Here is a 22235-nt window from a genome sequence, read left to right as displayed (position 1 = left end):
CACCACGCTTGGCTAATTTTTTGTATTTTTAGTAGAGGAGGGGTTTCACTGTGTTAGCCAGGATGGTCTCGATCTCCTGACCTCGTGATCTGCCTTCCTTGGCCTCCCAAAGTGCTGGGATTACAGGCGTGAGCCACCGCGCCTGACCCATAAGCACCAGTTTTACCTGAAAAGTAGCTACTGGGAAACTTCAAGTTCCTGGTGGTGAATTCAAATTTTCCAAAATTCCAATTGCCACTTGAAAGAAAATGACTTTTATCATTGGCAACAAATACTGTTAGAAGTTATTTCTTGTAATGCCAAGTTCCATTCATTCACTTTTGAGAAAATGTCTGCCAGATACCCAAGTCTTAATATGTTCATTCAACATATTTCAGCATATGTCTGTCAGCCATTTTATTCAAGTAAAAATTGTATTCCATGAAAAAAGTAGCCAGGTCAGCTTTACGGCTGAATTGAGTGCTTGTCCTCAGAACAACAGTCCTATTTCCATATGCAGCAGACATGTACTCTGACTGTGAACGATTTCATCACAGAATATTAAAAAGGCATGTATTCAAGGATCAAAATTTTATAAAACTAAAATTTTGTACTGCTTTTTTGTTGTTCCACTGTAGAGTGCCACAGTGAAGAATATGACTGCTTGAACAGTTTGTGGGCACTATCTTACTTGGCTAAGTTGCTAGAGAAGTTTTACCCCATCAGCACAACAAGTGCAAATGTCGACACAAGGCAAATGACATCTTGATATGAGTATGAAAAGAGTATTCGGGACCCTTCCTGAGGTTCTGCAAACCCTACTTTGAGAAACACTAATCTAATCTAATCCTCTCTTGCTAAAGAGAGGAAACTACTCCCAGGAAGGCCGAAGGATTATTATCTTGCTCAAATTCATTCCAGCAGTATAATAAATAGAAACACCAAAGCCAGACGTCTACTCTCTATCATACACGTAATGCAGTTTGTCTTGTTTTCTCTGAGGAACTCCTCCCCCAGCCTTCCTCAAAAAGAAAATTCCTCAGATCCAAATCATTACACCATAGCACTGATATATTATCAAGTTTACCAAAGGAGCAGGACTTGCCACATAAGGAATTTAGAAATTGTTTTAGCATTTTAGACTTTTCTTTCAGTCCTAATGTTCTTTAGTGTCATCAGTTTTAGAAGAAGATGGTGTAAGATTAAGAAGTATCTAAGAAATGTATATTATTTTTAAAATTATAAAAGACCTTTGTCATTTTTTTTCTTCATTTTTACTCATTGAAAAATTACTTTGTCACTGCTTAAAAGTGTCATTAAATGTATTGTATAATTGTTGCTTCAGAAAAGTCAGATTCTGGTGTGAGCCTGATTTGGTCACCAGAATTTCTGTTAAAAGAAGGCCATAGATACAGTGCTGTAGGGTATTGCGCATTGCTATGTGTGAGTTCATTAACTACCTCTCCAGTGACCATGCTGTAGATGTCTCTTAGAAGAAAGACATGTTCTCTCTCTCCTAACAGTTGCACTGTGATTGGAAAAAGGTTGTTCAAAAAGATCTTTCTTTTCTCAACATTGAGATGGATTATGTGGCACTCACCGGTCACTGGAAGAGACTGACATGTAAACAGATAAATTGCTAAACAACTTAGTTCTAAGTTCAGCGTGTTGGAATGGAGGGAGAACAGCTTTGGTGCCAGACAGACCTGGGTTAAAATCCAAGTCTCAATACCTGCTTTGTGATCTTGCAAGAAGTGTTGTTTTCACATCTATGGACTGGAGGTGTTAATACCAAGAATTGGTGAAGGACTTGAGATAGTAGATTAAGCATTCAGTCTAACTTCTGACTGAGGGGCATTTTAGTTCTTCAAAATAGAACTTCAGGATTCTAGGGGTTCGAGGGAAGAATAGAAATAGATGAGTAGAGGCGGTGTATATGTACACATCTACCATAGATTGTCTCAGGAAGAAAAGGAAGGAGATGGGGCCTAACGACTCTTTCTTGTTGCTGTTGTTTTTCTGTTTTTGTGTTCAGCAGTAGCATAGCAGAAGGAAGCCATGTCAATATGGTTGAGAGTTAATAGTTCGTTCCTTCAGTAAAAATTATGTTGTACAACTGCTAGCTGCTGATCTGGAGACTGAGACCCTGGCAGTAACAAAACAAACCCCTGCTCTTTTGGAGCTCACATTTTAGTGAGGAGACAGATAATGTAATATCATCGTGAAGGTAAGTACCTCGAAGGACAGTGAAGCAGAAAAAGAAAATAGCAAGTGATCACATGGGGCTGAGCAGCTCCTTTTAGACAGGATGGTCACAGGCCAGCCTCCCTGAGAGCTGGGGAGCTCACCAATGGTGCAGTATCCCCGAGGCACAAGGGGTCTGGAAGGAAGGGTAGCCTCCAGACCAGGGTTGGGAATACTCCATTTCCTTATTTTCAGATGCACCTTTTTGTACATTTTAATATATCAGGATTTGAGCATTGTATATTTAGAGTTATAGTACTTCTCCTTTCCCCCATCACAGAAAAGGTTTTTATAAATTTATTTGTGTGGCATAATCAAAGACAAAAAGGGAGTTTACAAATAAAAGGGACAGTGAATGAGTTCCCACATAATAGCCTCTCTTTTTTCCACGAAGTCAATGTCAAAAAACATTGGCAAGAGAGAGATGGCCCTGGGGATAGGGCAGGGGTGGGACAGAGGGAGAGTGCCTCAGAAGAGCAGAGGAAGGAACGTGGGCCACCAAGAGTCTCTTAGGGACAAGTAAATAGACTGTGGAATCGGTTTTGAACTAGAAACTTTAAACTTAGAACACTGTCCAACGTTCACAATGGTTGGATTTCTCCAGCACCAAATAACAGGCGGTGGAAGTGGAGAGCACAAGGTGGGGCCAGCTAGGCAAGGTTCTGTAGGAAGACAGCAAGGGGGCGAACCTACAATATGAGGGGAGTGCGTGTGGATGCTCAGCCAGGAGGCCGGCTCGGGAATGGGAGGATCTACCTAAGGAGACACCACTCACAGGCACACATAGCCTCGGGGCAAGGAGAAGCAGTGGGCTGTGTCATCACTCCATCTCCAGGGAGGTGGGAAAGTTAACTCTGACATACTCTTCATCTGTGGATGAGAGTAGATATTCCCTTCAACCCAGGTTTCATAGTCATCACTAAAAGACAATAAACATATTGACGGAGAAGAAGGATGGCAGAATTCAAAGGCAAAGGAATCCAAAGTAGTCACCACAGCTTTCAAACTCCGCTGCCTTCACTCTTGGTACTGGCTCAGGTCAGAATCTGATGGCATCAGTCACACGACAGGATCTGTAGATGCCAGCTAACTCATAGACAACTAACCTGGTCAGCTCCTCAAAGGTGACCAGCACAAACCAGTCACCTCAGTACCCGCCAGTGCCTGGGACTTCATGTTCTTTTTTATTATTTTCTTCAAAGTGTCAGTATTGTAGATGGTCTCTCTATGTTAAGGAAAGGTGTGTCTTCATTAAAGAAATAAGGAACAGTCAAGACTTACCAGCAGAAATGTTAGGGAATAATTATCAGCATAACAGGGGAATACTTGACTTCTTAAAGATCCGTGGCTGTCCACCCTTGTGCATTTGTACTTACAAATCATGAACTATTTGACATAAAAGCTGAGGTATAGAAAAACGTGCAGCAAAAAAATGTTATAAATCACTGTGAGTTAAAGATAAATCAGCAGTGAAGATAAAGCATCTGTAAAACTCTACTATAAAACAGTGAAACAATTCATTTTTTAAAATGTAGTTTGCACATTCCTCAAAAATACCTCTTTTAGATAAAGTGAACTTACTTTTGAAATTATAGTATAAAAGCGATATCTTTGTAATTTTAGTTCCCTGCTTTTTGAAACATTGTGATCTTTACCACTTTAGTTTCATAATCATAGTGTTTTGACCAAAGGCAAGAAACTTCCAGCCTTTTGCATGTGTCCTAGTTTAATTGTTCCAACTGACTTCACATTCTGATGTTGAAACCTTATCTTTCTGTTTATCCCACTGAGGAAAAGGTTTTCTTCACCAACTGTCATCTTGTTAGTCATCAAAGATACTTAACTGTTGCAACTGCTATTGAAAACTAAAAGTAGGCCGGGTGCAATGGCTTATGCTTGTAATTCCAACACTTAGGGAACTGAGGTAGGAGGACCTCTTGAGCCCAGGAGTTTGAGACCAGCCTGGGAAACATGGTGAGACTTCAACTCTACAAAAAAATGTTTAAAAACTAGCCACACAGGGTGGTGTGCATGTGTTGTTCCAGCTACTTGGGAGGCTGAGGCAGGAGGATCACCCCAGGAGTTTGAGGCTGCAGGTGAGCTATGATCATACCATTGCCCTCCAGCCTGGGTGATAGAGCGAGTCCCTGTCTCAAAAGAAAAAGAAAATATAAAGAAAAAGGGCCCATTTTTAATTTGTTGGTGGAAGATTTCTTGCCATGCCATATCTGTGCAGCTCACTAAACCTCTTTTGTGGATGTTTCCATGTTCACCAGCCCCATTGAGAAACAGCTGACTCGGCAAATGTCAGAATGTTCTGGAAGGACAGTGTGCACAGGTATTTGTGATGGTGATAGAAGGTCAAATGAAATGACCTGCTGCTTTTCACCATGTTGGAGTTCGGTTATCAAGGTCCAAATTTCAACTGTAGGACTCAACTGAGTATTAACAATTTTAGTGATAATAACAACAAAAAGAATATTGAGAGAATGGGGTTAACAAAGCATTTCAGAAGTTTCCATTTGCCTGGCTTAGTGTCCTTGGAAGGTCATTAGCTCTTAGTTAACTTCTTATGCTCCTCGGTCATTCTTAGATTTGAGTAAAGATACTGGCTTGGATGTTTTGTAATAATGAATAAAATCTTTTGCGTGCTACAAATTATTTTTGCCAAAAAATAAACAACTTTATCTTTCTAAATGTATTAAAAACAAACATAATTTCATATGGCTTTCAACCATTTTTTATCAGAAGCATTCCAAATCAAAAACAATTCCTTCCAGAAATAAGAACTAATAAAAGCTTCATAATTAGAATGAAGAAGAAATTCATTGAAATTGAGAATCATTAAAATATATTTTAAATGGTAAAGCTTTTTAAATGTACTTTTCCCTTGGGACATTAACTATATGGCCCTGAAAGAATAATTAGTTACTTCAATTTATCAACCACATTGTGTTATTTTTTTTAATTGCCACTAGTATTCTAGGTAATTGGCTTTTAAATTCTTTCACAAAGAATGCTTGTTTCCTCTTGCAGCATGATATAGCCAGCCCTCCACATCCTGTTCTGCATCTGTGGGTTCTGCATCCATGGATTCAACTAACCAGAGATTGAAAAAAAATTTCGAACTGCATCTATATTGAATATGTATAGACATTTTTTTCCTTGTCATCATTCCCTAAATAATACGTTAAAACAACTATTTACATAGTATTTACATTGCACTAGGTATTAAAAGCAGTCTAAAGGTGATTTGGGGTATACAAGAGGAGGTATGCATAGGTTATGTGCAAACACTGTGCCATTTTACATCAGGGTTTTGAGCATCTATGGATTTGCGTGTCTAAAGGAGGTCATTGTCCTGTGGAGGAACCAATCCCCCACAGATGGTAAGGGACAACTGTATTTATATATCTCATTTAGTCCATTTTAGGGGCTGTAGTTCCTCTTTCAGTGCCTAACTTTTCTTTCTGTACTCAGGCTGCCTTAAAACTTACAATAATTTATTCGGCAAAATACTAAAGTCTGCAAAGCAAATGTCCCTAACCCCACTCTGGGCCCCATCCCCCATCACAGGGCCACTGAGATCTGTACTTACCCCACTTTCTTGAACAACTACTAGGGTAGTTGCTTTCTTCCCTGCTAGGTTTAAGACCAACAGTTGGCCTCACTACTTACTAGGTATAAACAAAAGTGGGAAGGAGTGTCTCCATAAAGTAGCTCTTTAAAATGCATGTATGTTAACCCTATTTGCATTGAATTGTTAATCCAATTAGCACTTTATCAACTGGGATACAAAAATTTACAGAAGGGCAAGTGGGAGTGGGGTCTGGACAGGGAATCAAAGAGCCTGGCAAGACGGATTGGATTAGATGTTAGGAAAGATTGAGCTACCAGCGTGAGTGTCAAAAGAGAGGCACAAGATTTAAAATACAGTTTCTTTATTTACAAGCGTAGAGGCAAAGGAAAACTTCCTCTTCACCCCTCTGAAGGTTCACTGATAATGAGCTGACAGATCAGCAGATTAATTGGAGAAAAGGTATATACATTGAATCAGCTGTGTTACATGACACGAGAGCCTTCAGAATGCAGACCCAAAGATGGGAAACTGTCCGTTTTCATGCTGAGGTTCAACAAAACATGGATAGTTGTGGAGAAATATAATTGAACAAAAGGGATGTCATCTAATGCTAATAGAGTGAGTGAGGAAACCCAGCAAGGCTTGTCTGTTTTGGATTGCTGTTGACCTCTCTGTGGAACATCCCTTCCTTCTGGGTATGAGGCAGGACCCTCTCTGGAATGGGGGTCCGATGACCTACAATCAAACAAGTAGATCAGATCATTTCTTTATGGCCAGGGTTAGAGTAATAATTTCAGGTTTTATGGTTGGCTTTGGGGAAAAGTGGTTCTGGTTTCTATGACTCACCTTGGGGAAGAGGGATTCTAGATTCTATGGCTAGTCTCGGGGGGAAAATGAAGGGCCAGGGACAGAAGGGCAGAGAGATTTTTGCTTCTGAGGTCTTCATTTTGGGAAGCTATCTTTTGAGGCCAGCACAAGTAATAGCCATTTCTTTTCTCTTTCCTTCATTTACGTTTCAAAATAGAAACACTACTTTAAGGATTCAGAACTACTTCCATATGCTGATCATTCAAGATTTGTGCCTTTTTTTTCCCAACAAAAATAAATGTCAACAACCTGATAGTCTGTAGCAAGAGAAAGTGGAAAACTAGTATATCTGCTGAGCATCTAACATGTAGCAGGAACTACTTGCACCATCATGGGTATTTTTCTCATTTAATCCTGACAGGGACCTTTGTAGGCAGATATTATTATGCCCATTTCATAGATCCTAACATTTAGGCACAGAGAGTGAAGTGCCAAAGCCACAGGTACATGACAGAGCCAGGAGTTGAAACCAAATCTGTCTAAACCCCAAAACACACAATCTTTCTACTGAAGATCAGATGCTGGCCATAACCACACATAGTAGCTTACAGTCAGCATGCAGAGGTAGAAAGAGCCTTTGGAATAAAATGGGCTAGGATTTGAGTTCCAGCACTGTTACTTATGAGCTTAGAAATCCTTGTAAAACAGACTTGGCCGGGCACGGTGGCTCACGCCTGTAATCACAGCACTTTGGGAGGCTGAGGCAGGTGGATTGCTTAAGTCCAGGAGTTCAAGACCAGCCTGGAAATATGGCAAAACAATATATAAAAAAATACAAAAATTAGCCCAGCATGTTGGTGTGCGCCTGTAGTCCCAGCTACTTGGGAGGCTGACGTGGGAGGATCAGCTGAGCCTGGGGAGTCTGAAGCTGCAGTGAGCCGTGATTACACCACTGCAGTCCAGCCTGAGTGACAGAGTGAGACCCTGTCTCAAAAACAAACAGATACAACAGTGGTTCCTAATTCAGGTTTTTTGGGTATTAAGTGAGATAATGCATGTTATATATTTTGCACAGTACCTAACCCATAAAATCTGCTTATCATTGGGATAATATTAAAGAAACAGTATTGATAAAGAAGCTCAGCTCCTCAGAAAATGAGAATTTCCTTCCCTGCTAAGTGAGGTGATGGATGCACTGTTTGACAAGACAAATCTCAAAGGCCTGTGCTGAGTGGAAGTTGCCCTGCATGTCACTGGTGGTGTTAAGGAGGGAGAGGGGAGTTAGCTAAGAGCAATAATTGAGCAGAACACACAAGTATGTCAAGGAGAATGGACTAAACTAGATTCAGGATACAAGATCTCCAGTTAGGAATGTGCTTGTTTCCTTTGCATTGTCTCAAATTTCCTGAAATTTAGGTCTGAGACATGATGACTCTAGGAGGTCTCCATGCTGCAGATATGTGGACTAGAAATGCATTTGGCATCCTGAGTCCTTAGAAACAAAAGAACACTTGTGCCTATTGCCGGCACGTTTTACAGTGCATGCTTCATAGTCAGTGCTCAATAAATTCCTGTTGACTCTGACTGCTGCTGCAGACCCTGGACAGTAGCTTGGGGAGAGGGTAGGCAATGGCTAAAGGTGTTTATAGGTTTTTCAACAAAATTAAGTTGCACTCCCTTGTGTTATGAGACATTGCTTTTATCCCAGACCTCTCCAGGGTTTTACCATATTTATTTTAACTAGAGACCATCTTGGGAAACAGTTTGAACCCCAAGTGGAATTTATTATTTGAAAGCCAAGTGGCAGGGAAAACAGGGATAACAACGAATGAAATTGAAAATAGAGTATTTCAGTTTAATAAAATTAAAACCAGAGCAACACCTAAAATTTTTGGCTCTTTAGTGACCAAGACTTGGCAGAACTTTCCTCGTGAGCCTGGATCCAGGGGGCCTGTTTCAAGAGCAGGGGCACGCCTCTCTTTCTCTGCCTGCTCCCTTCTGCACTCTTAGCAGTAGGCCTGTGGGCCCCAGCAGATGGAATAATGGAACTTTGCCCAAACCAGCGACCAGATGAGGTTGAACAACTTTATTCAGAAGCAACAAAGCAGGTTTTGGTTCTGCCAATGGACATCAGGAAGTGAGCTGTTTGTAGCTATCTAGAGAATTGCCTCATGTGCTTGTCTCTTAATACTATTTGTGGTAGCTGCATTGTGAAACAGTTTAATAAAGCTGGGTAAGACATTGGCACCTAGTGCTATTGAGCCCTCGTTCTTTCCTCCACTGCCTTTAACATGTAAATGATATCCATCAGATCCAATCCTTTGATGGCAATGGAGGAGGAGGAGGAGGACACACGTTGCACATTCTCCAAATATCCAACAGCCTTTCTGGATTTCTCAGAGTCCTATGGATAGTAAGTGGCAAATTCAAATATAAAAATATGCTTTTGCTTTCAAATGACTATTAATTTTCTGTGAGTTATCTCTAATAAGTGGGCTTTCAGAAAGTTAGTATAATTTAATGGTAATAGAAATTTTAGGCCAGATGCGGTGGCTCGTACCTGTAATCCCAACACTTTGGGAGGCCAAGGCGGGTGGATCACTTTAGGTCAGGAGTTCAAGACCAGCCTGGCCAACATGGTGAAACCCCGTCTCTACTAAAAATAGAAAAATTAGCTGGGCATGGTGGCACATGCCTGTGATCCCAGCTACTTGGGAGGCTAAGGCAGGAAAATCACTTCAACCTGGGAGGTAGAGGTTGCAGTGAGCCAAGATCTGACCACTGCATTCCAGCCTGGGTGACAGCAAGACTGTGTCTCAAAAAAAAAAAAAAAAAAAGAAATTTTAGAATATGACAAGCCATTTCTATTTCAAAATTTATTTTTTCTATTTAAAATTTAGATATGGTATTATGTTTTGTGATAAATTCAGACAACTTTACATATAATCCCCCTGCCCTTTGAAGGAAAATGAAGAAAAAGGTCATTGCTTCGAATTGGAGTGGGACAGCTCTGGGTTATGTGGACTTCGGCAGATTATTTAACTTCCTCAAACCTCATTTTTCTTAATCTGTGTAAGGGGAACAGTAATACTTATTCGCAGAGTTTGGATGAAGATTTAATTAAAAGACCTAGCACCAATTCTAGACCATAATAAGGGCTCAACACTTCCTAGTTTCCCTTTAATCCCAGCTAGATCAATTTCTCACCAACTGTAAATGTCACTTTTCAAAACTGTTATTTTAGTATGCTTAACATATTAAAAACAGCCCATATTTAAGATCCTAATATTAAGTATTCCTGTTGAATAATTGTACAAAATTAATTTTACTGAGCGACGCTTTTATGTCTTCAGTTAATAAAAGTCCATGTTTAGTACCTGAGAGTCCTGTGAGTCTCTTTAACTGTGTTACGGGTAGTTGTGCAGGATTTCCAGAAATTATGAATGTCAGTGGAAATTTTTACTTCTCATTATTTAGTGCACAGTTCTGTAAGATCTGTAATTTAGTGGGTGCAGGTGAGAGTTTTTAGATCACACCATCTGTGAAAGGCCTTGTAAATGTGTAGTGGAATAAACCACTGTTGTATAACTATATTGCCAAGAAAGACTTTCTGCAGTCATACTATCTTAGTATGTTAGAGTTTTTTAAAACTTAATGGCATTTTCAGCTTCTGTAAGGACTCCTGTTGTTCAGACTACTAAAAAAACAAAACAAAACAAAACAAAAAAACACGAGTTATTCTAGCATAACTGACCTTTATTGCAAATTGCCTTATTTTATCTTAAAGAGCAAATGTTTGGAGGAATAATTTGTACAACTCCACTTGTCCTTGGGAGGTAATGAGCTCTAATACTTCTCAGTGCTTAACTTTGGTGGATAGTTATGCACTGCCTGTCGGATTACTTACTAGATTACTTCCCTGATCGTTAGCAATTCTTGTCATTAAGTAGTCAAGGAAAATAAAAGACATGAGCCATTCTCTGTGTGTACATCTAGACAGTCATTTATGCATAGACACACACTCATCCCAAATATCCCAAAAGATACTGCTTTTTAAAACTGATTCAACTAGGGAAACTTTCGTTTTCCTTTCATTCATTAAACAAATATGTCTAAGCACCTCCTGTGTGCCAGGCACAGAGGGTATTCGGTGGGAAGTTAGCACTTATCCCATTCCTGACTTCTTAGTTCCTCCAGGTCCCTCCACCCAACAAAGGCCACCATAATCCTGATTTCTTTTGTTTCATTTCAGAGATATTCTGCACATATAAAGGATATATTTGTGTGTGTATCTTCTCATTTTTGTTAATCCAAGTGATAGCATACTGTACATCTCCCATCTTGGAGAGTATTCCAGATCACCCTGATTCATTCTTTGTTTTTATTACTGCGTGGTATTACATTGTATGGTTGGATGATTATCTTATTAGCACCCTGTTGGTGGACACTTAAGTAATTACCAGGGTTTTTTCTCTTCTGTTTCTGTGGCCTTGCTGTCTTTCTCCTGCCTTGCATTTCTACTAACACACTGGTTTCATTATTTATCCATAATGATTCTGAGAAATTGGATTCAACACCACCTTCATGGAGACCCTCACCCTTGTATGTACTTCCTGATAGATCCAGACAAGCATAAGTATGTTAAATGTACTCAACAAGACCTTATCTTTTCACCCCACAAACTCTTTGTGATTAGCTTGTGATATTGATCATGAACCACCTGATAAGCCTTTCAACCCCAGCATCCACTTCTTTAAATTGCAGGGACCTTGAGGAGCACAGACTCAGTTTGGGAGACATCATACCGGTCGTCTGGGCCTCTGTCACTTCAGGTTGCCCACACTGCTCACACTGATCGGTGCTCTCGCAGCCAGGAAAGAGCTCAGGAGTGTCCTGTTGTTCCCAGGCCACAGTGGCCTCCTTTTCCTTTGAATGCCCTTGCTCTTCCTATGTGATTTTATTTCCACTATAATGTGGAGACATTTGAAGATCCGTTGAAGCACATTTACTTCAAATATATCATAATTAGCTCACTCCCTTTTGGTATGGCTCTATGAAGTATATCTGGTTTCATTTCTGGAAACCTTAACTGTCAGAAGGTTGCTTTCTCACACTTGGTCATAAAAAATAGGAAGCCCCTTCCCAACTTAAGTCTTTAGAGACTTTGAGGTGACCTTGACCACTGTTGTTGCTTCAGCTGCATCTTTTGCTGTCTGTTATTTCTGCCTTTCTTCATGTTGACATTACCATGCTCTGCCTCTGAGGTTCGGTTTCCCTTTCTATTGTTCCTCTGTCTTCGCTCTAATCCCCCCACTCTTCCTCTCTGTGTGTCTGTTTTCTGTAGAGCTTGCTTGTTTCGTTGACTATTTCAGTTTATGCCCCAGCAGCATAATTTACCATTCTCTTTTTTTATTTCCTCAGGTAGGTAGTTGATTATTAGCTCCTTATTCTGGCAATAAATAAAATTACATTTAAAAATGTCTCAGAGAAATATCCTCTGTTTCTTTTTTAATTTTCAAAATATTGAAATGTTAAAGGTCATTTTTAAATTGTGTTCTTTTTTTCCCCACTGTTTACAAAATTTCCAAGGCTCAACCTCTAAATTATTTATTTTTCTCATTGATCACTCTGTTACCGCTTAAAAAATTCAACAAATATTTAGTAAATCTCTGTCACGTGCTGGACACTGTAGGCCCTGAAGACACAGACCAACTCCCCGTCCTCTAGGAATTCTAGGGAAGGCAGGCAGTATATGTGATACTTTATCTATTAATTTTTATTTTTTGAGATGGAGTCTCGCTCTGTCACCCAGGCTGCAGTGCAGTGGCGCTATTTCGGCTCACTGCAAGCTCCCGGGTTCACGCCATTCTCCTTCCTCAGCCTCCCGAGTAGCTGGGACTACAGGCGCCCACCACCACGCCCAGCTAATTTTTTTGTATTTTTAGTAGAGACAGGGTTTCACCGTGTTAGCCAGGATGGTCTCGATCTGCTGACCTTGTCATCCACCTGTCTTGGCCTCCCAAAGTGCTGGGATTACAGGCGTGAGCCACCACGCCCGGCCTATATGTGATACTTTATTCATTCATTCATTCATTCATTCATTCATTCATTCATTGGAGATGTAGTCTCACTGTGTTGCCCAGGCTGGAGTACAGTGGCATGATCTCAGCTCACTGCAACCTCCACCTCCCAGGTTTAAGCAGTTCCCCTGCCTCAGCCTCCCAAGTAGCTGGGATTACAGGCACTTGCCACCACACTCGGCTAATTTTTGTATTTTTAGGAGAAACGGTTTCACCATGTTGACCAGGCTGGTCTCAAACTCCTGACCTCAAGTGATCTGCCTGCCTTAGCCTCCCAAAGTGCTGGGATTACAGGCATATGCCACCACGCCTGGCCATAAGTGGAGCATATGTTCTAGAGAAAATGAAACAGGAAGAGGGAGCAGGGAGTTCACAATGGGATATAGTTTTAAATAAGGTCATCAGAGAAGATGCTCGTTGAGAAGAAGCCATTTGTGCAAAACCTTGAAGGAAACGATGCAGCAAGTACTGGGGATTTATTGAGGGGAGAGCGTCCTGGGTGGGCGGGAGTAGCCAATGCTTCTCCCAGCCAGGAGCCGCCTCTCAGGAGGTGCATGCCCAGAACAGCAAAGAGGCCACCATGGCTGGAGTGGAGCAAGTAGAGGAAATATGTCAGAGAGGCTCCTGAGAACCTTTTTAAGCATGAGGCCTTTTAAGCCATTGCAGAGATTTTGGCTTTACTCTGAGATGAAGAGCCATTGGACAGATTTGAGATGAGGGAGTCATAGATCTTGTGCTATGATGTGTTATTGTCACATATTCTTTCAAGAGGGTGAATTACTAAGCCTTTGTTCTAGCTCATCTTGCGGTAAATATTTTCTGCCCAATTAGGAGGAAGAACTAGTGATAAATGACCCAATATTTTCTCTTCTCTTCCTTCCACACCCCAGATCTGTTGTGTAAATGCAAAGAACATTATTACTGTTAATGTAATTATTTATTAAGCCACATCTCTAAGTAACCAAAAGCCATCAATAATTTTAGGCTTTCTGCAAAGTCTCTCAATCCTGATTTAAAGTATTTATTTATGACTTATTTTGGTACTTCTTCCAAAAAAAAAAGATGAGAAGGTGAGGTTTAAAATGAAAAACATTTAAATTTAAAGGCTATGAAAATAAAACTTAAAAATTAAAATTATGTAGGAAGAAGTAGCAATCCATACAGATGACTATTGTCAAGTGATTTACCATTCAATTTACCCATAAGCGGAATTCACGGTAACCAAACTCAGAAGGAAAACAACAAATAACATAATTATCTTTGTCTGATTTTTCCAGACAATAGCACTCACTAGTCCTTGTACTTCTTACTCTAGTGCAGGCTATCCTGTGAACTTATGTTTCATAATGTCCTTTTTCTTTGCAAAACAATTACTTTCTAAAAATAAACTGGTCAATATAAATTTCACCTTATTTCTACTAGGTTGCTTGTTTATTTAGGCGGTGTCATTTCTGCTGAAAGAATCAACTTCCTGCTAAAAGTGTTAATTCAGTCACTGTAGGCATTAAAATCAAGGTTGACGGGCCGGGCGCGGTGGCTCATGCCTGTAATCCCAGCACTTTGGGAGGCCGAGGCGGGCAGATCACCTGAGGTCGGGAGTTCGAGACCAGCCTGACCAACATGGAGAAACCCTGTCTCTACTAAAAATACAAAATTAGCTGGGTGTGGTGGCACATGCCTGTAATCCCAGTTACTTGGGAGGTTGAGGCAGGAGAATCACTTGAACCCGGGAGGCAGAGGTTGCGGTGAGCCGAGATCGCACCATTGCACTCACCTAAGCAATAAGAGCAAAACTCCGTCTCAAAAAAAAAAAAAGAAAAAAGAAAATCAAGGTTGATGTTACATTTTCTTTTCTTTTTTTTTTGAGACGGAGTCTCGCTCAGACTGTTGCCCAGGCTGGAGTATAGTGGTGCGATCTTGGCTCACTACAACCTCTGCCTCCAGGGTTCAAGTGATTCTCCTGCCTCAGCCTCCCCAGTAGCTGAGATTACAGGCATCTGCCACCATGCCTGGCTAATTTTTTTTTTGTATTTTTAGTAGAGACGGAGTTTCATCACGTGGCCAGGTTGGTTTCAAGCTCCTGACCTCAAGTGATCCGCCCATCTCAGCCTCCCAAAGTGCTAGGATTATAGACGTGAGCCCCCGTGCCCAGCTGATTTTACATTTTCAATTGTCTGTTTCACTAGATTGTCTGCTACCTACCTTGTATCCTCTAACAGATAGTGTTCAGTCCCCTACCCCCAACTCTAAAATCTAAAAAACTCTGAAAACAGAAGTTTATGAAAAGTTGTTACAAACTCATTCAGAAGCAAAAACTTGAACTGAAATAAAGACAATTTAAAAATCTTCATTTGTCCAACTTGCGAATATTTGCATGTTTTGCTACAGAAGTGGTAATAGGTTCAATTATGGGTGCCCTGCAGATTCTGCTGGGAGTTATGTAACATTTAGTACATGCATCTTACTACTTTTCCAAAATTTGAAAATATAAATTCCAAACCACATCTTCCTCCAAAAATTTCAGAAAAGGGATTGTGGACTTGGCAATAGCCAATCCTGGAATAATGATTGGAATAATGTAGGTGCCTAGTAAATGTGAATTGAAGTTTGATTAATATGAGATACTTAGAAATTAGAAACATTTCTGCAGCCAGGTCTTGTGACCTTGAGACCTCAGAGAATAAAATAGATAATTCAGTCTTTAGAAGCAGGACACCAAAATGTTTCCTTAATTGTTCTCTTAAGGTAGTAGTAATTGATCTTAGGTCAGGCTAATTAATCCAGAAAGAATGAAGTGTTACCCTATCAGTCAAAATTGTTCCTATTAGTATCCTAGAAGGTGCTTTTTGTGCCATTCACATATTTTGCATGTTGTCTCTGTATCTGTACTTATCACTTTGTATCTTTCTGTTTTTTGTTCAACATTTTTTAAAGGTGTCACATCAGCTTTTTTAATACTGGTGATTTAATTGCAAAAGCACACATAAACAGTTTGAAAGGTGTGAGAAGAAATTCACAAGTCACATGGGGAAACAGCAACAAAGCTAGCATTCAGTCTGGAATGCATCCACTGTGCAAAACAAATTCAACTGCCAGTGGGTCAAATGGCGTATCCTGAGATTGAGTGAAAAATGAGTTTGATACAAGAAGCGCTTGTTTTATACAAAGGATACAGTGGGAAATATCAAGATGAGATGAATATAGGCTGTACCCTCACAAAGCTGAAGCTTAATAGGGAAAGCAGAACATGTATATAAAATAATAAACTACATAGCAGAACATACCAGACATCATGTGAAGATGAGTGGGGATAGGTTAAATGGAGAGGATGGACTTGCAGAATACATGGATGAGAAGGACGGCATCTTCACTGTCAAGCAGTGTTGACTAGTAGAGATACACATAAACACATAAATTATGGAAAATGGTAAATAACGTAATAAGAGCTAAGGAACCATAGGTAAGTATAGAAATCCTTGGGGGAAGGTAGGCAGGAATTGATCTTCAAGCTGGTCTTGAGGGACACAAGATTTTGCCCAGAAGGCTTGGAGGTAGGTCAAGGAATCTGTTCTGGGCAGAGTAAATAAGATGCTTGTTGTTTGAAGTATCACTAACAGAACAGTTACATACAGTAACTCTTTATATTTTATTGTCATTGCAGGTGAATCAAACATCCCTTCTGGAACAATACAGAGTAGGAAAGGTTTGCAGAATAAGAGTCAGTTTAGGACCATTGCACCAAAAATTGTGCCCAAAGTCCTAACGTCCAGAATGCTGCCATGTCATTCACCATCACGCTCTGATCAGGTGAATCTGGGACCCTCCATCAACTCCAAGCCGCTGGGGATGTCCACCCAGAACTATGCCCTGATGCAGGTTGCTGGCCAGGAGGGGACATTTTCTCTTGTTGCTCTGCCACATGTTGCCTCAGCTCAGCCAATTCAGAAACCCAGAATGTCCCTACCTGAAAACCTGAAACTTCCTATTCCTAGATATCAACCCCCTAGAAATAGCAAAGCATCGAGAAAGAAACCCATCCTGATCTTTCCTAAGAGTGGCTGTAGCAAAGCTCCTGCCCAAACCCAAATGTGTCCTCAGATGTCCCCTTCCCCACCTCACCACCCTGAACTCCTGTACAAACCCAGTCCATTTGAGGAAGTACCATCACTAGAGCAAGCCCCAGCCAGCATTAGCACAGCTGCGCTGACCAATGGAAGTGATCATGGGGACTTGAGACCACCAGTGACCAACACCCATGGCAGTCTGAACCCTCCTGCTACCCCAGCATCATCCACACCAGAGGAGCCTGCCAAGCAGGACCTCACAGATCTTTCAGGGAAAGCACACTTTGTAAGCAAGATAACATCTAGTAAACCTTCTGCTGTTGCCAGTGAAAAATTTAAAGAACAAGTTGATCTTGCAAAAACCATGACCAGTTTATCACCAACCATTCTTGGCAATGCAGTTCAGTTGATCTCTTCAGTCCCCAAAGGGAAACTGCCAATCCCACCCTACTCAAGAATGAAGACAATGGAGGTTTACAAAATCAAATCAGCTGCTAACATTGCAGGTTTTTCTTTACCAGGACCTAAGGCCGACTGTGATAAGATATCCTCCACCACAGAAGGCTTTAATGCAGCCACCAAGGTGGCAAGCAGGCTACCTGTTCCACAAGTGTCACAGCAGAGTGCCTGTGAAAGTGCCTTTTGTCCACCCACCAAACTTGATCTTAACCACAAAACAAAACTGAACAGTGGAGCAGCAAAGAGAAAAGGAAGAAAACGGAAGGTACCAGATGAAATTTTGGCATTTCAGGGAAAAAGGAGGAAATGTATCATTAATAAGTGTAGAGATGGTAAAGAAAGAGTAAAAAATGATCCCCAAGAATTCAGAGACCAAAAGCTGGGGACCCTGAAAAAATACCGTAGCATTATGCCCAAACCTATCATGGTCATACCCACTTTGGCCTCCCTGGCTTCTCCAACTACACTACAGTCCCAGATGCTTGGGGGCCTAGGACAGGATGTTTTGTTAAATAATTCACTCACTCCTAAATATCTTGGCTGTAAGCAAGACAACAGCTCTTCCCCTAAGCCCAGCTCCGTGTTCAGAAATGGATTCTCTGGCATTAAGAAGCCTTGGCACAGATGTCACGTCTGCAACCACCACTTCCAGTTCAAACAGCACCTTCGAGACCACATGAATACACACACCAACAGACGCCCTTACAGTTGTCGGATTTGTCGCAAGTCCTATGTACGTCCTGGCAGCCTGAGCACACACATGAAACTTCATCATGGTGAGAACCGTCTGAAGAAACTCATGTGTTGTGAGTTTTGTGCAAAAGTGTTTGGCCACATCCGAGTCTATTTTGGCCATCTGAAAGAAGTGCATAGGGTTGTGATCAGCACTGAGCCTGCGCCCAGTGAACTGCAGCCAGGAGACATACCAAAGAACAGAGACATGAGTGTGCGAGGCATGGAGGGATCATTGGAGAGGTGAGTGCCAATGTAATGGAGACCTGGCAAGAGAGTCTGTTTTGATTTGGGGAAGAGGGGAAGATTACATATTCAGAAAGGAGAGTTTATAAAACATCTCTTGGATTAAGATTTCATAAAGTAGCTATGTATACCTCCTAGATCTGTGAAGAATGATCTTGTTTCTCTCTGGTTTCTGATCATCCATACTTGGAATTACCCTAACCAATCTAGTAAAGTACTGTATATAGTTCAGTGGTCTTTACAAGTAATTTCCCCCAAAATCACATCCACAGAATTTGCGTTATTTTAAACAGCATCATTTGCCCCAAAATGCAGCATGACCCATGGTTGGGGACTCAGAGTGGGTGGGTCTGTCATGTTGACCCTACCTTAAGGTGCCCAGACCCCACCCTCTTCATTTGCCCTGTTTTTCCCATCAGTTCGGGTTCACTCTTTCTGGTGTCATTCCTTTTTGCAAGCACTGCTTCCTGGTATTATTGCTATGGGGTCCTTTGGGTGTCATTTCACCGGCCGGAAACCTCTGTGGCCAGTGGCGCCTTGGCCTGAGTTTTGCTCTGGCCCATTAGGCTCATTCCATCCACTTGGCCTAGCAGGCTGCACTCAGCTCATGCTACCGGCCTAGATCCCATGCCTGCCAAGGGGGAGCCAGGCACAGAGTGGTGAGGGATGTGTGAGTGAGCGTGGGGTCTGGCCACTGCGCATAGGCAGGCACGCCGGCTGCTGCTGCAGGCCAGGCAGCTCCAGGTGCCACCTCCTTGCAAGGCTGTGGCTGGACCAGGCACATCACAAGCAGCTTCCACGGTTGGCACCAGGAACATGATGTTGCCCAGAAGCTTGGAGACTAGGGAGTCACTGCCCTGGCTCAGGGGGCTCCCAGGACAGAGCTCCCCAAAGGGCCACAGCTCTTCTCTTCACCTGCTGTGTGGCAAACAAGAGGCGTGTTTCAGCCTGTTTGTGTTACAGCTCTCTTAGCCCCACCATTTGGCAGGTCTCGAGTTCTTGTCCTGCGTTCAGGAAGAATGAGGTACACAGAGAAGTAGAGGGTGAGCAAGATGAAGAGGAGCTTTATTGAGTGATAGAACAGCTCAGAGTTGAACTGCACGGGGCAGTTCCTTTCTGCAGGCAGGTTTTCCCCGTCATCTCTTGTGCTCTCAGCAGAGAGGGTAGCTCCTCTCTGCCACTGGTCGTCCCATTGTCTCTTCAAGTCTGGCTAAGTCCGGGGCTTTTATGTGCCTCAGAGGAGAGGAAATGCGTGCAGTTGGTCCATGGGCAGTTATGGACAGACCCACAAAAGCACCACAAGTTCCCACTCCAGTCAACATGACTGGCAACCTGGCCCCCAGGCTTCAGGGCTTTTCTGACTTGAAGGTGGGGCTTCACCGGGGACCTCCCCCTTTCTGCCCAGGAGCTTCTTTGCTCCCTGCTTCTGTTTGTGGCACCCAGGCTGTTCATGCTGAGGAGGCACCTGCAGGCCGGCACCAAGCTGTCCTGAGCGCCCCTTCCTCAGCCTCCCTTCCATGCTTATTGGCACCCAAAGTCTGGAGCGGGCCAATGGGGTAGGAGGTGGGCATATCAGCACTGCCTCGAGCATGTGCACACCCAACCAGGTTACAGCAGAGCCCAGGCTCAGCCCCAGCCTTGCTTTGAGATTGGAGCAGGTGCTGACAGCAGGGAGAAGCCAGGCAGCAGGAGCAGGTGCTTCTTGAGCCCGTGGGGGGAAAGGGGCCTTCCTGGACCCCTGAGAGTGCAGAGATGCCTGGATCTGCAGCCACAGCAGGGTAGCTACAGTGATGCCTGGGAGGGCAGGAGGGCTCCTGCCTGCTCCCAGCTTCCAAGAGCACAGGGGTGCCTGGGTCGCAGCTGCAGCTTGGGCAGCTGCAGGCAGTTGTGCCTGGGAAGCTCCCACACCGTCAACTTGGAAAGGGCAGGGCTCGTGCTTGTCCCCAGCTCCCACTGGCTCCATGAAGTGTGGCACCACCCCTGGCCCAGCTCTGCCTCAGGGCCCCTCTCTACCCACTCCTGCATGCCCTAGTGTGCTGTTTTCCCCTGCCAGCAGGTGACTCAGCCTGGCCCCATCGCAGTGGCTCTCAGGGTGGCAGGTTTCAGGGACTGCCCACCTCCTCTCCATGTTTTCCCAGCAGCAACAGCAGGCAAGGTGCAGGTGGTGCAGTGGCCCTGGCCAACCCTGCACAAATGAACCTGACACTCTCAGGACTAGCCCCACAAGTCCCAGCTGCACCTTCAGCTGGGTGCTCACTGGCTCCTTTCTGAATATGAAATCTTCTCCTCTTCCCCAAATCAAAACAGACGCTCTTGCCAAATGTAGTTTGGACATTGTACCTAAAAATCAAAATCTAACTCTAGGAAAAGAAGGAAGAAGTGAGGTTTCATGGTTCATTAGTGAAAGGCACAGAGGTCTTAAAGGGGACAGAAACGTCTAAGAAAAAGGAGAGACTCTAGAAAAGCAAGGAAGAAATAGGGTAGGCACCCTTTATTTTTACTGAACATGACAGAGTGAGCCAAAATTGAATAGAAGGTATTGGTGCTCAAGGTTAGGGAGAGCCACAGTGGGTAGGGTGGGACCGTTACCTTCAACAGAACCGAGGGTGTTCCCGTGCCCTTCACGCGCTCTTACGTGACTCTTCCACGTGATTGCTCCTGTCCCTGTGGTAACCAAAGACGAGTTAGCTCGCCTGGGACAGATGCGTGAAGAGGACTGTTGACTAAATGAACCCTGGTAGCTGGAGAAATGTGTGGCCACAAGCAGGAGTGACAATTAGTATTCACCACGGTCCTTGCAGAAGGTCTTCCCAGGTGCTCTCTGTTTACCCCAGCCCTTGTCTTTCTCGTCAGTGTTATGTTTTAGATCCCTGAAGGCTGGCAGCTGAGAGGAAAGGTTCCAATTGCATTTTTCCATGAAATCTTATCTTCATTATTATTGGCCTTTTCAGGGAAAACAAGTCCAACCTGGAAGAAGACTTCCTTCTAAACCAGGCAGACGAAGTCAAATTACAAATCAAATGTGGTCGTTGTCAGATTACTGCTCAGTCTTTTGCGGAAATAAAATTTCATTTACTTTATGTTCATGGAGAGGAAATTGAGGGCAGGCTACAAGAAGGGACCTTCCCAGGAAGCAAGGGGACTCAGGAAGAGTTGGTGCAGCACGCTAGCCCCGACCGGAAAAGGCATCCTGAGAGAGGGAAGCCGGAGAAGGTTCATTCCTCCTCCGAGGAGTCACACGCATGTCCAAGACTGAAAAGGCAGCTCCACCTTCATCAGAATGGCGTGGAAATGCTCATGGAAAATGAAGGACCCCAGTCAGGAACCAACAAGCCAAGGGAAACCTGCCAGGGCCCTGAGTGTCCTGGCCTCCACACGGTTCTCTTGTGGTCCCATTCAGGCTTTAACTGCCTGCTTTGTGCAGAGATGCTGGGACGGAAAGAGGACCTCCTCCACCACTGGAAGCACCAGCATAACTGTGAGGACCCTTCCAAACTGTGGGCTATTTTAAATACAGTCTCCAACCAGGGAGTGATCGAACTTCCCAGTGAAGCTGAGAAATGAGACCCCCAGGCAGCCTGGGGTTAAGGAGAGAGCTCTGCCGCCACCTTCCTTCAGAGCTTCGTGCTTTATGGTGGTGCTTAGTCACAAAGATCAAACAACAGGATTGGTGTGAGTGAACAGAAATGATTTTTGTACATGGTTTTATTTTCTTAATGAAATAAAATATAAGCTCTCGAAGCATATTTTTCTAACTATATGCAGTCTTATTTTAAAATACGTACTGATTCTTAATATCTTAGACTTTCAGAATAAATAAAAAGATCAAAATTTGAAGATTGAAATTTAGAAGAATATAGGCTGTTCTTCAAATACAGCTCTCAGTGAAAACATGCATGTGTCCTTCCTTTTGTTCGGGTGTTTTCTGCTTATATAGATTGACAAATGTCAAAAATGTCCAGGCAGCAAAACCCTTTTAATCTCAACCATAGTATCAAGTTAGATGGTAAATGCTGATATTTATTAAATTCTCTGGTTTATTTG

General features: G+C 42.7%; 1 protein-coding gene across 10 annotated transcripts in view; it reads left to right on the top strand.

Moving 5' to 3' along the window:
* Positions 1-21937, top strand: part of ZNF438 (zinc finger protein 438) — a 190844-nt gene extending 168907 nt beyond the window's left edge. For 9 of the 10 annotated variants that reach the window (XM_063607309.1, XM_034930226.4, XM_003821449.5 and 6 more), the window contains 2 exons: positions 16352-18188; positions 21143-21937. In XM_063607309.1, the coding sequence (XP_063463379.1) occupies positions 16352-18188; positions 21143-21755 (2450 nt within the window). In that variant the 3' untranslated portion in view covers positions 21756-21937. Of the gene's footprint in view, positions 1-2017; positions 2207-8921; positions 9024-16351; positions 18189-21142 lie in introns of those variants that run through there. The other variant, XM_055092604.2, reaches the window with a different exon arrangement.
* Positions 21938-22235: the final 298 nt, after the last annotated feature.

The sequence above is a fragment of the Pan paniscus genome, chromosome 8 (assembly GCF_029289425.2).
Source record: "Pan paniscus chromosome 8, NHGRI_mPanPan1-v2.0_pri, whole genome shotgun sequence".
NCBI classification, from domain to species: domain Eukaryota; kingdom Metazoa; phylum Chordata; class Mammalia; order Primates; family Hominidae; genus Pan; species Pan paniscus.
The sequence above is the reverse complement of the archived record's forward strand: the minus strand, read 5'-3'. Positions and strand labels throughout refer to the sequence as shown.